At 49.2% G+C, this 15698-nt stretch overlaps 2 protein-coding genes across 4 annotated transcripts in view; one reads left to right on the top strand and one right to left on the bottom strand.

Moving 5' to 3' along the window:
- The first annotated feature begins 8037 nt into the window (after positions 1-8037).
- Positions 8038-8803, top strand: LOC102241958 (dCTP pyrophosphatase 1). Its single transcript, XM_005867072.2, has one exon. It carries the CDS (start codon positions 8079-8081, stop codon positions 8589-8591), a length of 513 nt encoding a protein of 170 aa, XP_005867134.1. The 5' UTR covers positions 8038-8078; the 3' UTR covers positions 8592-8803.
- Positions 8804-12543: 3740 nt separating this feature from the next.
- CHRDL2 (chordin-like 2) overlaps positions 12544-15698 on the bottom strand; it is a 35004-nt gene continuing 31849 nt past the window's right edge. For 2 of the 3 annotated variants that reach the window (XM_005867070.2, XM_005867071.2), the window contains 2 exons: positions 13392-13484; positions 12550-12698 (listed from right to left, as the gene is read on the bottom strand). In XM_005867070.2, coding sequence (XP_005867132.1) covers positions 12608-12698; positions 13392-13484 — 184 coding nt within the window. In that variant the 3' untranslated portion in view covers positions 12550-12607. Of the gene's footprint in view, positions 12699-13391; positions 13485-15698 lie in introns of all 3 variants that reach the window. The other variant, XM_014540382.1, reaches the window with a different exon arrangement.

Raw genomic sequence — 15698 nt, 5'->3', positions numbered from 1 at the left:
GTGCACAGGCTGATGCTCTAACCACTGAGATACACAATCCAGGGCTAGACTGTGTTTTGAAGGCCCAGCGGGACACAGAGGACAGCTGCATCACTGTGCTGGTAGCAATAGGTGATAATAGCGGTGGTGTTGACAGTAGAAAGCAGAACCACTCAGATCCAGGGAAGAGGGACCCCCACCCTGCATCTCATTCTGACTTGCTTTCATCTGCATCCCTACCCATAGCACAAGGAATCTGTGGGATGAATTGGATGTGTTCCCCTATCCCTCTATTCTAGACCAGGGAACCCAGGATCCTGGAATTCTCTGTCCAAACAGCCCAAGCCTGCTTCCAGGATTGCACACTCTTCTTCCCCAGATCTGTTCTCTAAACTTGAGGGGTAGTTTGTAGGAGACAGAGGTGCTTGGATAAAATTGGACATTGTTCCAGTTATTATTGCTACCTAACTAATTACTACAAAATTTAACAGCTTCAAATGGCTATTTTGTAATGTTCATGACTCCTGCGGGTGAGGAACTTGGACAGGGCACCATGGGGATGGTTTGTCTCTGATCCACAATGTCTGGGGCCTCAGCTGGGAAGACTCAGTGGAGGGGCCTTTATCCACATGTCTGAAGGTTGATGCCGATAGCTGGCTGGGAGCTCAGCTGGGGCTATAGACTGGAGCATCTCTGTGAGGCCTCTGTGTGCTCTGGGCTTCCTCACAATATGGCGGCCTCAGAGTAGTTAGACTTCTTACATAGTTGCCCAGGGTGCCAAGAGTAGTATCTCAGTAAACAGAGCAGTAGCTGCATTGCCTTTCCTGACCTTGGAAGTCACCTAGCATATTTTCTGCTTCATTCTATTGGTTACAAATGACTTACAGCACAGCTAGTTTTAAGAGGAAGGGACATGAGCCACACCTCTCAAGGAAAGGAGATAAAAGCACTCATAGATTTGTTTTAAAACCACCACAGACATGCAGACTCGTGTGTTCACATGTGTGCCCCTCACAGTACAGGGCAGAGTTGGAATGAGGGGAGAGTTGGGCCAAGAGCTGGAAGCCAGGGACCAAGGGTTGTCTCCCTGTGCCTCCATGTTTTAAAAAGAATTCAGAGAAGTGTGAAAATTTCAAATTTGGATTTGGCCTTCGAGGTCATTAAGAAGGTATATTTGTCAAGATAAGAAGATAGAACATATTTATTTAATAGTTTGGTTTATAACTTTTTAAAATATTTAGTATATGATATGTAGACTCCATTTATATTCCAACCTGGGCCCTGCAAATGTAAAGGGTGGTTCTGGTGGTGGAGGTGGCAGTAATGGTGGTGGTGGCAGTGGTAATGGCAGTGACAATGGTTGATCATTCAAGGGCTCAACAACTGCTTAGTGAACACCTACTATATGTCAATCAACTACATCTCACCTTGGTTGTATTCACCATCAATGTCACTCTTCCATCCCTCATTTCCTTCTTCACTAAGCATATATTGAATACCTCCTGTGGGCTAGGGGCCATGCTAGAGGATGAAAATACAAGGATGACCGCCCTGACTCAAGAAGCTTACTGTCGCCCTAACTGGTTTGGCTCAGTGGCTAGAGCATCGGCCTGCAGACTGAAGGGTCCCAGGTTCGATTCCAGTCAAGGGCATGTACCTTGGTTGCGGGCACATCCCCAGTAGGGGGTGTGTAGGAGGCAGCTGATCAATGTTTCTCTCTCATTGATGTTTCTAACTCTCTATCCCTCTCCCTTCCTCTCTGTAAAAAAATCAATAAAAATATATTTAAAAAAAAAAAAAGAAGAAGAAGAAGCTTACTGTCCCCTGGGAGAAAGACTTAGGAACAGATCATTGCAGCACAAAAGGGTAAGTTTGATTACAGAAGAGCATATGACGCTGGGGTGACAGAGGACCAGGGAGGGCTTTTCTGAGGAGGGAGTGCTATAGGTATAGAACAGGGAAAGGCATTCCAGAAAGTGGGAACGCTGGTTTAAGAGGACACTTGTTTAAGAAATGGTCTGAAGTTTTAGCTATGGCAGCCTGGGAACAGGGGTCCTTTTCATGATCATCTATTTGTTGCTCTTCCCCTTATTTGGGGTAACATCTCTCCTCCCCCCCCGCCCCCCTCCAATCACATGATTCTAGTACCTCATCCCTGACCACTGAAGACTGATTGTGATGGGTTGATGGACTGATTAGAGTTGTTCCCCAGAATCTTTCCACTGGAAGTGGAAGGGCAGATTCTTTATACCTTGTCTGACTGAGGTCTATTAAGGCACTTGCTGAGCAGTGCATGATGTCTTGTCTGCCCTTTGAAAGAGTAGTTTGGAAAGAAAGTGCTGATATGCAGGGGGCAACAGAGAGAGAATGTCCTGAGGGTGTCAGTCTGTGATTCAGGTCTTCTTGGAGCCCAGATGCATTCCATCTTGGTCAGAGAGCAGCACACGGGCCCCTGCGGTGCTGCTGGGAGAGGTGGTGAGGGAATTAGGGCTGAAGAGACAACAGGAGCCAAACCCTAAAGGGCCAGGAGAGGGAGCTTTGATGTTATCCTGAGGGCAGAGGGAAAGCATTGAAGGGGGGCCTTAATGAAGGAGAGACAGGGTAAGATTGATATTTTTCAAAGATTATTCTGGATTGTTAGGCACGACTTTCTGGGAAGGGGAATAGGAAGGGGAGCTTGATATTTTTCAAAGATTATTCTGGATTGTTAGGCAAGACTTTCTGGGAAGGGGAATAGGAAGGGGAGAAGGGGAAAGGCTGGCAATAGGAAGGGGAGAAGGGGAAAGGCTGGCAGCAGGGCTGCTGGTGAGAAGGCTGATCTCATCCTCGGCCCAGGCATCATGGGGTAAAGACCGGGGGCAAACTTTAGAGTCAGACCCTGCAGGTCCCAGTCCAGCCCCAACGTTTGGTTGCTGTTTGACTTTGGGCAAGTTCCATGAGCTCTGTGCGGGGGTGGGCAATGGTGGGACTGGGGTGAGACAGCACATGTCATGTGTGCATTCAAACAGCCTTGAGCTGTGGGCCAGACATCCAGGCCTAATTCCCATTCTAGACCGTCTGAGATGATTCCCTGGACATAGGTACTCATGCGACCCTTCCCCCTTCCAACCTCAGCCAACTTCCCACAACACTTTCTATTCATCTTCCATGTCTGACCTTGCGTGAAGAGAAGGCAGGAGGAGGTGGCTTCCAGGGACCAGGTGGGAGGAAGGAGGTGTCTGGACCTGCCCTGGAGATGCTATTGTGTCTGGTGGGGCCTCAGGCCTTCCCTCACCCCCAGGCCAGCCGTAAACCACAGGCCCTATCTGACTTCTCAGAAACACTACCATTTCCCAGAGCCCAGGGTTTGTGGGGGGACAGAGGGAGGTGGCTTCACAGCTGCTGGAGAAAGAGGAGGAAGCCTCCCCAGGAAACCTGGAGGCCAGGCTTGGCATTAAATAAGATGATCAAGGTTCGGGCCAGGAAGCTCCTTGGGAAGGTGAAGTGCAACAGAGGCTCTGAGCCTAGGTCCCAGGACCTGGCCCCGAGGCTCTGAGACCCATCAGAACTCCAAATCCCAGACCTTAGCTAGAATCCAACCCCTCTATTTACTAGTGTGTGGTCTTCATTAGATCTCGTCCTCTCCCTGAGCCTTGGTTTTCTCATTAAAAATCAAACATATTTTTATTGATTTCAGACAGGAAGGGAGAGAGACAGAAACATCAATGATAAAGGAGGATCATTGATCAGCTGCCTCCTGCACACCCCTTCTGGGGATCGAGCCTGCAACCCAGGCATGTGCCTTGACCAGGAATCAAACCATGATCTCCTGATTCATAGAATCACTGAGCAACATGGACTGGGTAGTTTTCTCATCTCTTAATGCAACAATCCCCACCTCACTGGGTTGTCTCAGGGATGAGATAACAGATTTGAATGTGCCTCGTTAACTAATGGCCTGGCACATGGGAGGGGATATGACTACTTCCTCCAGAGCCTGGTCACCAAGCAGGACAGTGGATCCCATAGGACTCCCTGCTGGAGTCTCAGGAAGCCCCATCTGTGGAAAGCTGGGCCGCCCTGGGAGACCACCCTTTTCCTCTCCCTCCTCATACTCAGGGGAGACCCACAGTGAGTTAGTGGCTGAGGAAAAATGGATTTTAACTTGTCCCTTCTCTTCCTCCATCCTCATCCTGTTTCTTCTACTTTTCCCCTTTCTGTGAGGCCTCCTCATCCTCAACACCTGCTTTAATCTCCTCTGCCTGAAAAACCCTCTTCTTCCATCCCATGTCCACTGCCAGCCATTGCCCTGCTTCTCTCCCCTTTACCACCAAAGTTCTTCAAAGACTTGTCTGTTTCCTCACCTCCCAAACCTGCCTCACCCCCAAACCTGCCCCTGCTCCCAGCTCTCTTGACAGCATCCACTGCCGCAGGCAGCAGAAGCCCCTTGTCCTCAGACACTTGACCCTTTCCAGGCCTCATCTTTTTGGCTCTCGGCTATCGCACTCTCCTGGCTTCTCTCTGGCACACACGGTGGTTCCTTTGCTGGGTTCTGGACTAGGGCCCCTTTTTACTCTACAATCTCTCCCAGGCCAATGTCTACCATCTCCTCATTTTAGTTGCTACCCGAAGGCCAACAGCTCCCAAATCCAGATCTCTGGCCCAGCATTGTCTCCAGACCCATAACATACCGGAGGGTGCCTCTTGAGACTCACTGGGTGCTCGGCTGGACCTGTGGGCTCTCCCCAGTCACCACATGAGACACCAGCTACACACCAGACTCCTCCCTCTCCCTCAGCCCTACGTCCGGTCTGCCATCAGCTCTGCCTTCCCTTCCATCCCATCGCCTCTCCTGCCCAGGCCATTGCCATCCCATAGATTCCCACAGCAGCTTCCGACCTGGTCTGTACCTCACTCCACCACACCATTCTTCGCCCCCCACAGCAGGCAGAGCCAGCTTTCTAAACCTCAAATCTGACCCTTCCCGGGCTCCATGCTGCCCTCAGGATGAAGCCAAAGCTTCTTGGCTGGGCATCAGCCTCACCTCCTTTGCTTCTTGTCTCCAACTTTCTTATCCAGCAACACCACGCTGTTTGGTTCAACCTATAACATGCCATTTTTCATCTTCCATGCATCTGTCTCTTCCTATGTCATCACCCACTCTCTTCCCTCCCTCCATCTTTTCTTCGAACTCCTGCTCATCCTTCACAGCCTGCTGAAATGGCCTCAGTCTGAGCAGGGCTGTGCTCCCCATGGCCCTGCTGTCACAGCCCTGAGCACTCTGGTGTTGTGATGCTTTCTCTCAGTCTCCAGTTAAGGCTTGGCTCCCTAAGGACAGGCAGGGCCGTATTGGTTCCTCACACTGTCGGTGGCCTAGCATATGTCCTACCCCAGAGTAGCTTGGAGAGTGTTTTATGAATGAATACATGGAAGAGACAACAACTCAGGTGTAACATCAGGGAGAGCTGCTTAGGGATTCCCAAGGCAAGCCTTGTGTTTACACCCTCAGAAAGGTCTGGACCAGCGTGAGGAGGTGCTGATGTGCTAAACATGCCTCCCCTGGTGGAGGAGGTTTGGGAAGAACGCCACAGGCTTCGGACAAGCCCATCAGAGAAACCAGGAAGGCAGCTGGCCTGCAACACCAGGAAAAGTATACAGGGAAGTCCATTCCTGTCCTGAGGCCCCAGAGCTGCCTTTGATTGCAGAGCCCTGCCTCCAACCTCATTCTCCAGCAGAGGGGAGGGGCCATTGTGCAGGGGGCAGGGGTGGGATGGGGTGGCAGGGACACCTTCATGAGAAGAAGACATCTGAGCGAGGCTGAAGGATGACCAGAGTTCACCATGTGAATGGCCGAGTTTTCAGATTCCTACATTTTAAATGCAAGAACATATTCCCAGAGTTCCAAGTTAACCCCAGGTGGTGAGCAAGCAAGGCAGGGATGGTGTCTTCTCTAGGAGAGGCAGGCAGAGCCTGTGAGGAGGCTCTTCTAACTCAGAGAACGAGGGGATGATTCAGCTATGTTCCTCAGACCCTAGACTCAAAGCAGCCCCTTGGACGGTTCGGGGAGGGTGACACCGTCCCTGCTCAGCGAGGGCAGTACTGGTAGGATGCTTAGTATACTTCCCAGACCTCAGACACCCACATACAAGATCAGGCTCCAGAGACAGTAGCCAGGGCACCCGAAGTGGTGCCCGTGGCAGAACGCGCCCAACCGGCCACTTTACACCATCTTTCCACGGCTTCATCAGGCTTGGGGGTGGGGGTGTGCGGCTGTACTGGGAGAGGCAGGGTTCTGGTAGTGAGTAGACCTCGCTTTTGTCCTGGCCTCACCATTCATCCCTGTGAGGCTTTGGGTAAGACACTGGCTGATCCTGGGCCTCTGTTCTCTCCTCTCTAAAATGAGGGTCAGGGAGGCCCAAGATGGTGGCAGCTTCCGAAAGGAAGACACTAAACTCGCTCCTCCCATGGGCAAACTCAAATACACACAGGTGTAGGGAGCAGTTATTCCTGAGAGACAACCGAGGGCTGGATGAACAGCTCTGACCAACAAACAAGAGAAAGAGACGGGATAGAGGAGGCTGGGAAGCCGCGGGAGCCTTCCAAGAGCTGCAAGAACTCTCCGGCCAGAGGAGCCCTGGAGCACCATTGTTTACAGCCCCCATTTCCTGCCTCACGCTGGGAGCTCACTGGGTGACTCACTGGGTGACTCTGGCCTACCTGCAAGGTCACCGCAGACTGTTCTCAGCTACGATGCTGAGCTTTTTGCCTCTGAACCAAGGGAGCAAGCACAAAGGCAAAGCAGTGCCCCGGGCGCTGTAACCACCTGCTCAGCTCCAACCGGCTTCCCAAAACCACCCAGCACAGAAAGCCTACACAGAGGCTGCCTCTACTCGGGACCAATTTGGTAACAAACAAGAGAGAGAATGTACAGCGAAGGCTGGAGAGCTGTGGGAGCTCTCTGAGAGCCAGGGAATTAGGCCCGAGAGGCAAGTAAGAACCATTGTTTATGACCCCCTCCACCTCCATAGGGTGGGCAGGGGACTCTATCCAGGTGCTCTAGCCTACCTGCAGGGTCGTTTCAGCTTCTTCTGGCCACAGGGGCCAAGCCCATTTTGGCCCCAAGCTTAAAGAGCAAGCACAATCAATCAACAGGACACACCTGGCCTCCCCACCTGGAACTGCTCCAGCTTGATAAGGCAGTGCCCCGAATGCCTTAAAGCACCCGCTTGGCTCCTACAACCAGCCAAAACCACTGGCACACAACAGCCTACAGAGAGGCCGCTTCCACATAAGGCCGCCTTATCAAGGTTGAGAGAGAGAGCTATTTTGTCTGATTCATATAAACAAATATAGAAAGTCAAACAATATGAGAAGACGGAATAATACCTCTCAAATAGAGGAACAAGAAAAATCCCCAGAAAACCCTAAGGAAATGAAGATAAGTAATTTGCCTTATAAAAGACTGAAACAGTCATAGGGTGCTCACCAAACCTGAGAGTGGAATAGAAGAATTTAGGGAGAACTTCCACAAAGAGTTAGAAAGTAAATGTAGAATTAAGCATAACTGAAGAATACAATAACTAAAATGAAAAACACATTAGAAACAATCAACAGAAGATTAGCTAACACAGAAGAATGGAAAACAGACTAGTGGAAATCAACCAATCACAACAGCAAAAAGAAAAAAAAAATTTTTTTTTAATGAAGACAGTTTGAAGGACCTCTGGGATAATATGATGAGCTCAAACATTCACATTATAAGGATCCCAGAAGGAAAATAGAGAAAGAGAAACTTTATTTAAAGAAATAATGGCTGAAAACTTTCCTAACCTGGGAAAAGAAACAGACATCTAGGTCCAAGAAGCAGAGAGAGTTCCAAAGAAGATGAACCCAAAGGGACCCACACCAAGACATATTGTAATTAAAATGGAAAAAAAGTTAAAGATAAAGAGACAATCTTGAAGGAAGAAAAGGAAAACATCAAATTATATACAAAAGAAACACTATAACACTTTCAGCTGATTTCTCAGAAGTTACTTTACAGGACATCTTTAAAGTGCTGAAAGAGGAGCTGAGCGCGGGTTTTCCTGGGCAATCTGGGCAGCAGCTCGGTGGGCGACATGTCCACTGTAGGTGGGGAGAAGCCTGGGGACGCGGTGGGTGAGGGGACCGAAGCTGCCCGCCCCTTCAGCTTCAGCCCGGAGCCCACACTTGAGGACATCCGCCGCCTCCATGCTGAGTTTGCTGCTGAAAGAGACTGGGACCAGTTCCACCAACCTCGGAACCTCCTCCTGGCCTTGGTGGGGGAAGTGGGGGAGCTGGCAGAGCTCTTTCAGTGGAAGCCCGACGGGAAGGCTGGTCCCCAAGCCTGGCCCCCTAAGGAACGGGCGGCCCTTCAAGAGGAGCTTAGTGATGTCCTCATCTACCTGGTAGCATTAGCAGCCCGCTGCCGTGTGGATCTTCCCCAAGCAGTGCTCTCCAAGATGGACACCAACCGGAGACGCTACCCAGCACATCTGTCCCTCGGCTCTTCTCGCAAGTATACAGACCTGCCCCACGGGGCCACCTCTGAAGACCAGACTGTGGGGACTGCAGACCTTGCCTGTGAGTCCACAGGTCAGGCCTCAACCTAGAAACATGGAATCAAGATCCGCAGCTCAGCATGGCATGTGAGGAAGACAGTGGCCTACCCACGGAACCTCATTCTAGTCCTTTCCTAACAGATCACAGACCTAGGGACACGTCCTGAGGTCTGAGGTTCAAGAACCTCTGGAAGACAGCCTCTTGGTACTCTTCTCCCTCAATAAAAGTTTTGTTTAACTGCAAAAAAAAAAAAAAAAAAAAAGTGCTGAAAGAAAGGAACCTACAAGCTAGAATAATTTATCCAGCAAGGTTATTATTCAGAACTGAGGGAGAGATAGTTTCCTGGATAAGCAAAAACTAAAGGAGTTCTTCACCAGGTTTATAAGAAATTAAACCAGTTTTTCAAGAAAAGTTAAAGGGTCTTCTTTAAGCAGAAAAGGAAAGGCCATAACCTTCACCTTAAATAGACAACTATAGGTATAGGATAATATACATAAACTCCATAGTAACCATCAATCAAAACCCTTAAAAAGATATATAAAGAACAGCCCTGGCCGGTTTGGCTCAGTGGATAGAGCATCGGCCTGCGGACTGAAGGGTCCCAGGTTCGATTCCGGTCAAGGGCATGTACCTTGGTTGCAGGCACATCCCCAGTAGGGGGTGTGCAGGAGGCAGCTGATCAATGTTTCTCTCTCATCGATGTTTCTAACTCTCTATCCCTCTCCCTTCCTCTCTAAAAAATCAATAAAATATATTTTTAAAAAAAGATATATAAAGAACAAAGAGAAAGGAATCCAAACAAAACACCAAAAACAAACAAAAAAGCCCAGCGGAAGATGGTGGCATAGGTAAACGCCTATACTCGTTAACCACATCAAAATTACAACTAAAACACATAACAACCACCATCCAGAACCACTGGAAAGCTGGCTGAATGGAAGTCCTACAACTAGAGAAGTAAAGAAGAAAGCACACTGAGACTGGTAGGCGGTACAGAGGTGTAGGACGGGCTGGACGGCACCCACGTGTGCCACTTTTTCAATTGGGAGGGAGAGCATCTCTGAGAAGGCCTCCCATGAAGAGCAAGGAGTCCCAACCCCACTCCAGACCCCCAGCCCAGGGTCCAAGAGCTGGGAAAAGAAGTCCCTGTGGGCAGTAAGAACTACGGGCTATAAAATCCAGTTCGGATTGGGGCTCAGTGACACAGAGGCTGCTGAACTTACAAGGTCCTGCTTCCTTTGAGCTCCAGCACCAGGGGGAGGCTCTAGGGAACACAGACATATATGAGGAGGAACTGGATTGTCTGGCATCAGGGCAGGAACTTGGGGGGAGGTTTTCTCCCAGACAGAGGTGCTCACCGGGATCATTGTTCCCATGCTGGGACCTTCCCAGTTGCAGGGCTGACTGGCAGCCATTTCTGTTTGCTCTGCCCTGGTGATTCCCTAAAACCCTGCCTCATCCAATTTACAATCCCACCCAAGATGGGATCCCACCATTGCATATGAATGGCCTGTTCTTGCTCAGGCTAAAATCTCTCAACAAGCTGCAGCTGGGTCAGGGAGTCCCAACTATCAATAAAAGGCCCAAGACCCAGCACCAGCACCAGCCTGCCTTGCTTCATAGTTGGGCCTCATCTGGGCACTTTCAAACCCGATACAAAGAGGAGGGATCTGCAGATCTCTCTGTAGCTCCTGCTGGATGGCCCCAGGTAGTGGCTGACTTTGTACATCCCTGGAGACCCAAGAGCCAGTGTACCCAGTGGTTAGTGCCAGACCATACCAGATTACAACTCTACATCCATAAGTGACACACTCAAGGGGCAGACACTGTGAGCACCAAAGCCCCACTGAAGCAAGTCCTGCTCCATAGGGGTATCTCCTGCAGAGCAGCTCTCCCACTGTAGTCCCAGCTGGTCCTCACAGCCAATTGGTCTGGAGGTCAATTCCTCCCAGTGACACCAACAGTAATCAAGTCTCAACTACAACAAGATTGTGCTCACAGCCCACAAATGGGTGCACCTAGAGTGCCCAGCTCAGGTGACTGGGGAGGCTGAGCCACTGGGCCCTATAGGACACCTATTACATGAGGCCACTCTACCAACTCAAGGAGACATAGCAGCTCTACCCAATACATAGAAACAAACACAGGGAAGCAGCCAAAATGCATAGACAAAGAAACATGTCACAAATGAAAGAAATGGAAGAAAGCAAACTACTGGATAAAGAGTTCAAAACCATGGTTATAAGGTTACCCAAGAAGCGTCTAGAAACTTCAAAAAAAAAATGGAAAAGGACCAGTCAGAAATTAAGCATACACTGACTGAAATAAAAAATAATATACAGGGATTCAACAGTAAAGGATTCTAAGAATCAAATCAATGATTTGAAATATGAAGAAGCAAAAAATACCCAACCAGAAGAGCAAAAAGAAAAAAAAATCCAAAAATATGAAGATAGTGTAAGGAGCCTCTGAGACAACTTCAAGTGTACCAACATTTGTATTATGGGGGTGCGAGAAGAAGAGAGAGAGGAAGATATTCAAAACCTATTTAAAGAAATGATAGAAAACTTCCCTTATCTGGTGAAAGAAATAGACTTACAGTCCAGGAAGCATAGGGAGTCCCAAATAAGAGGAACCCAAAGAGGACCACACCAAGACACGTCATAATTAAAATGCCAAGGGCTAAAGACAAAGAGAGAATCTTAAAAGCAGCAAGAAAAAAGCAGTTAGTTACCTACAAGGGAGTGCCCATCCGACTGTCAGCTGATTTCTCAACAGACACTATGCAGGCCAGAAGGGAGTGACAAGAAATATTCAAAGTGATGAATAGCAAGAACCTACAACCAAGATTACTCTACCCAGCAAAGCTATCATATAGAATTGAAGGTCAGATAAGGAGCTTCACAGACAAGAAAAAGCTAAAGGAGTTCATCACCACTAAACCAATATTATATGAAATGTTGAAAGGTATTCTTTAAGAAGAGGAAGAAGAAAAAAAGAGAAAAAGATACAAAATATCAACAACAAAATGGCAACAAATACATACCTATCAACAATTGAATCTAAAAATCAAAATAAATGAATAAGTAATCTAATGAACAGAATAAACTGGTGAATAAAATAGAATCAGAAGCATGGAAATGGAACTGACTGACGATTCTCAGAGGGAAGGGGGGTAGGGGTAGAGAAGAGATTAAACAAGGATCTTATATGCATATATGCATTACCTATGGACACAGACAATAGGGTGACGGAGGCCTGGGGCGGGGCGGGAACCGGGTGAAGGGAGTCACTGGGGGAAAAAAAGAGGGACATCTGTAAGAATCTTAACCATAAAGATTTAAAAAAAAAAAAAAGCTCAGCAAACTACAAGAGATCAAGAAAAGAAGAAAGAAACAGAGAACAACCAACAATTAACAAAATGGCAATAATGACATAGTTATCAATAATCACTTTAAGATGAATGGATTAGAAAACTGTGGTACATCTACACGATGGAATACTATGCTGCTGTAAAAAAGAAGGAACTCTTACCATCTGCAACGGCATGGATGGAACTGGAGAGCATTATGCTAAGTGAAATAAGCCAGTCAATGAAGGAAAAATACCACATGATCTCACTCATTCATGGATAATAAAGACCATTATAAACTTATGAACAATAATAGATACAGAGGCAGAGCTGCCTCAAACAGATTGTCAAACTGCAGCGGGAAGGCCGGGGAGGGTTGGGGGGCAGGAGGGAGGGGGGGAAGAGATCAACCGAAGGACTTGTATGCATGCATATAAGCATAACAAATGGACATAAGACACTGGGGGGTAGGGGAGGCCAGGGGATTGTCAAGGGCGGGGAAAAAAAAAGGACACATATGTAATACCCTTTGTAATACTTTAAGCAAAAATAAATAAATAAATAAATAAATAATCACTTTAAATGTAAATGGATTACCAGGCCTGTCTTGCAGTCGCTGTGCGAACACAAACTCAGCAGGCAGAATTGAGGGGTAATGCAACTTATTTATTAATATATAACAACAAAAATAATAAAGCTCATATCTGCAACAGTTTAGGTCTTTGTTATAAGGTCTTGGTCCCTTTGTCCAGACTCGCCATGACCTTCAGCTCCGGCGTCTGGGCTAGGAAGACGTTCCAGTGACCTGCATGGAGGAAAGCAGAAGAGTTGTGTGTGTAGGTGTGTGTGTGCTGGGGAATGTGGTGTGTGTGTGTGTGTGTGTGTGTGTGTGTGTGTGTGTGTGTGTCTGGTGGCTAGTGGCTGGTGGAGAAAAAACAGGGCAAGGAGGACTGTGTGGACCTGTGTTTGGAACCCACAGGGAGGAAGGAGGCGGTGTCTCCAACATACCCCCATATCCAGATCAGTTCTGGCACAGGACCCCACCTTCAGCCAACCAACAATTGGGGGCGGGGCTTGTTCCCTGACACTTGCTGGTGACACTGCCATCTGTGACTTCCCCACCACCTGAAGCCCAGCTGGGTTCAGTCTTCCTCAGTGCAGTGTAGAGCGAATTCAGGGCATCAGAAGGATGTGGTTAAGAGATTCCAGTATAGAGGGAAGAGGCAGCAGAAGGGTTTGAGGCTCAGACCTCCCTCCTCTCCAGCCCTGTGTCCCCCATCCCAAGACCAAATCCAGCAAGGCTCTGCTTTGTCCTCCAGCTCCTCAGCACTGGAGTTGAGAAATCTCTGGCGCAGACACCCACTGGATTCCTGTGCCGGGAACTGACGTCTGTGGCTCACAACCCCCCTCCCGGCACCAGCAGCCTGAAACTCCCCGAGAGGCCCTGGCCTCTAGCCAGGCTCTCTTCCCAGGCCCCAGTCTCAGCCCCAGGGCCCACCTTCGTGGGTGCCGGTGAGCAGCCGGAAGTTCTGTGCTTCTCTCTGGAAGTCTTGCTTCCTGACTTTCTTGATCTGAATCAAGTGGAAGATTCCTGAGGGCAGAAACAAGGGCATGAGCAGGCAAGGCAGGGCTGTGGATCAGGGAAATGGGGTGACTTAGACTTGGAATGGACCCTGTCACCTCCCTCCCCTCCCCTATTCTGATCAGAACACCAAATCATGTGGACTAAATTTCCTAAGTATTTGGAGTCTGTTCTCCTGTCTCCACTGCCACTCTCCCCATTCAGGCCCCCTCATGTCTTGCTTGAGTCACTGCACTAGATTTCTGACCACTTTTACTCCCCCTCTAACCTATGATCCTACCTGCGGTCATTCAAAAATATAGTTTCCCTGTCATTCCCCTTCCCTGACCTCTTGTCGCCTCTCTGCTGGTCCTGCTCTGGTTTCCATCACCCTCCGGCTCTCATACCACTCACATGTCCACAATACAGAAGGGAGGGCTGAAATAGGGAGAGAGCAAGGAAGGAAGGAAGGAAGGAAGGAAGGGAGGGAGGGAGGAAGGAAGGAAGGAAGGAAGATAAAAATCAATAGGTGTGCTTATTCAGACACCAAAACACTAACAAGCGTCAGAATTGTAGGCCCCTTTCAGTGCAGTTCACCAGACCCCCCGAGTGGCATTGCCTGTGCTCCTGCCCTAACCAATTACTTGAAGACCCCCGAGGGCCAGGCCTTTACATGTGCCACCCTACCTGTTGGAGCTCCTTCTCCTATCGCCACCAAGGGAACTCCTTCCTACTCATCCTCCAAGCCTTAGCTGGGAAGTCTTCCTTCACCCCCCACCCCCAAGTAGTTACAACTTCCTTCTGCCTTGGGTCCCAAGGAGGAAGTTATAACTACCCATAGGTGTTGGCTTCTGTTGATGATTGTATCTATTTCTAATGTGCTATTGTGTCTATTCTTTTTTAAAAATATATTTTTATTGATTTCAGAGAGGAAGAGAGATAGAAATATCAATGATGAGAGAGAATCATTGATTGGCTGCCTCCTGCACAACCCACACCAGAAATTGAGCCTGCAACCCAGGCATGTGCCCTGACTGGGAATCGAACCTCCCAGTTCATAGGTCGATGCTCATTGTGTCACAATTGGAGCACAGACAAGGCCACGCCGGCCAGGTTCATTGTGTCTATTCTTGCCTCCCCTACCAGTCTGGGAACTTCTGGAGGGCTTTCCTCTCTGGGTCCCCTGAGTCTGGCCCACATTAAGCATGTAGAATGAATGAATGAATGAATGGAAGGAGAGAGGGAGAGATCAGCAAATACATGTGTACTCATTCTAGGCCAGGCCCTGAAGGAAGATGAGGTATTATTCTGGATCTTCTACCGTTTGCATTCCATGGGGAGCTGGCCACTGGCACCACACATGGTGCTGAAGCCCTGCGTACACGGGCTGTGAGGTCGCTCCAGCTGTTACCACCAGGGTCAGTGGCCAGAAAGAACAGATGCGACAGCAAGGCCTCTGGTAGGCCAGTACCACCCTCAAGGAAACCAAGAACTGGCCTTGCTTATGGGAATCTGAGTGGGATCTCACCAAGGGCAATGGACAGCACGGATTCTGAGATTAAGGTGTAGGAAGCCAGAATGGCCTTGGGAACCCGAGCCCAGATGTCAAGGACCGGGATGTGGGAGAGACTGACTCCAAAGGCCCAGGCTACGTCGTGAGCATGAGATGGGGATGGGTCCTTGTGCTCCGGCCTGCCACTGCACACCCCCCCCCCCCCCCACAAAAAAGCAAACCAACACAAATTGGAGAGGAGGTAACAGGGATGCAGGCGGGTCTGGAGGTGGGTGGGCGTGTGTGTACTAGAGACCATCAGTGAGACCTCAGGGGGACTTCCCTCCTAGGTGGGGGAAGGAACTGGGACCCCTTCTACTCTGGAACCCCAGAATATAAAAGGCCCTTAACCCTAAGCCAACTCTCTGTTCTGCTTCTGGAGCCTGGGGCTCTCCACGGTGGTGTGGCCACACTTAGCCCAGATTTCAACATCTACCTGCTCACTTTGTCTCCAGGCCAACCCTCCCCTCCCTCTCCCAGCCTCCAAGGCCTGCAGCTTCCACGCTTCTGCATGAGAGAACAGTGCAATTCCCACTGACAGTCACACCTGGGGAGTGTTTGACTCCCATGGCCAGGGATAGGGAGGCAGTGGGAGGTGGATGGGGCACGTGGGCCACCCAGGAGGTCAGGAGATGAGGAGGGGGAGACTTGTTAGTGACAGCATGGTGGGGCCTGGCACCGTGAAGTTGAAA

Source organism: Myotis brandtii, unplaced genomic scaffold (assembly GCF_000412655.1).
Source record: "Myotis brandtii unplaced genomic scaffold, ASM41265v1 scaffold244, whole genome shotgun sequence".
NCBI classification, from domain to species: Eukaryota; Metazoa; Chordata; class Mammalia; order Chiroptera; family Vespertilionidae; genus Myotis; species Myotis brandtii.
This window is presented reverse-complemented; position numbering and strand designations above follow the sequence as displayed.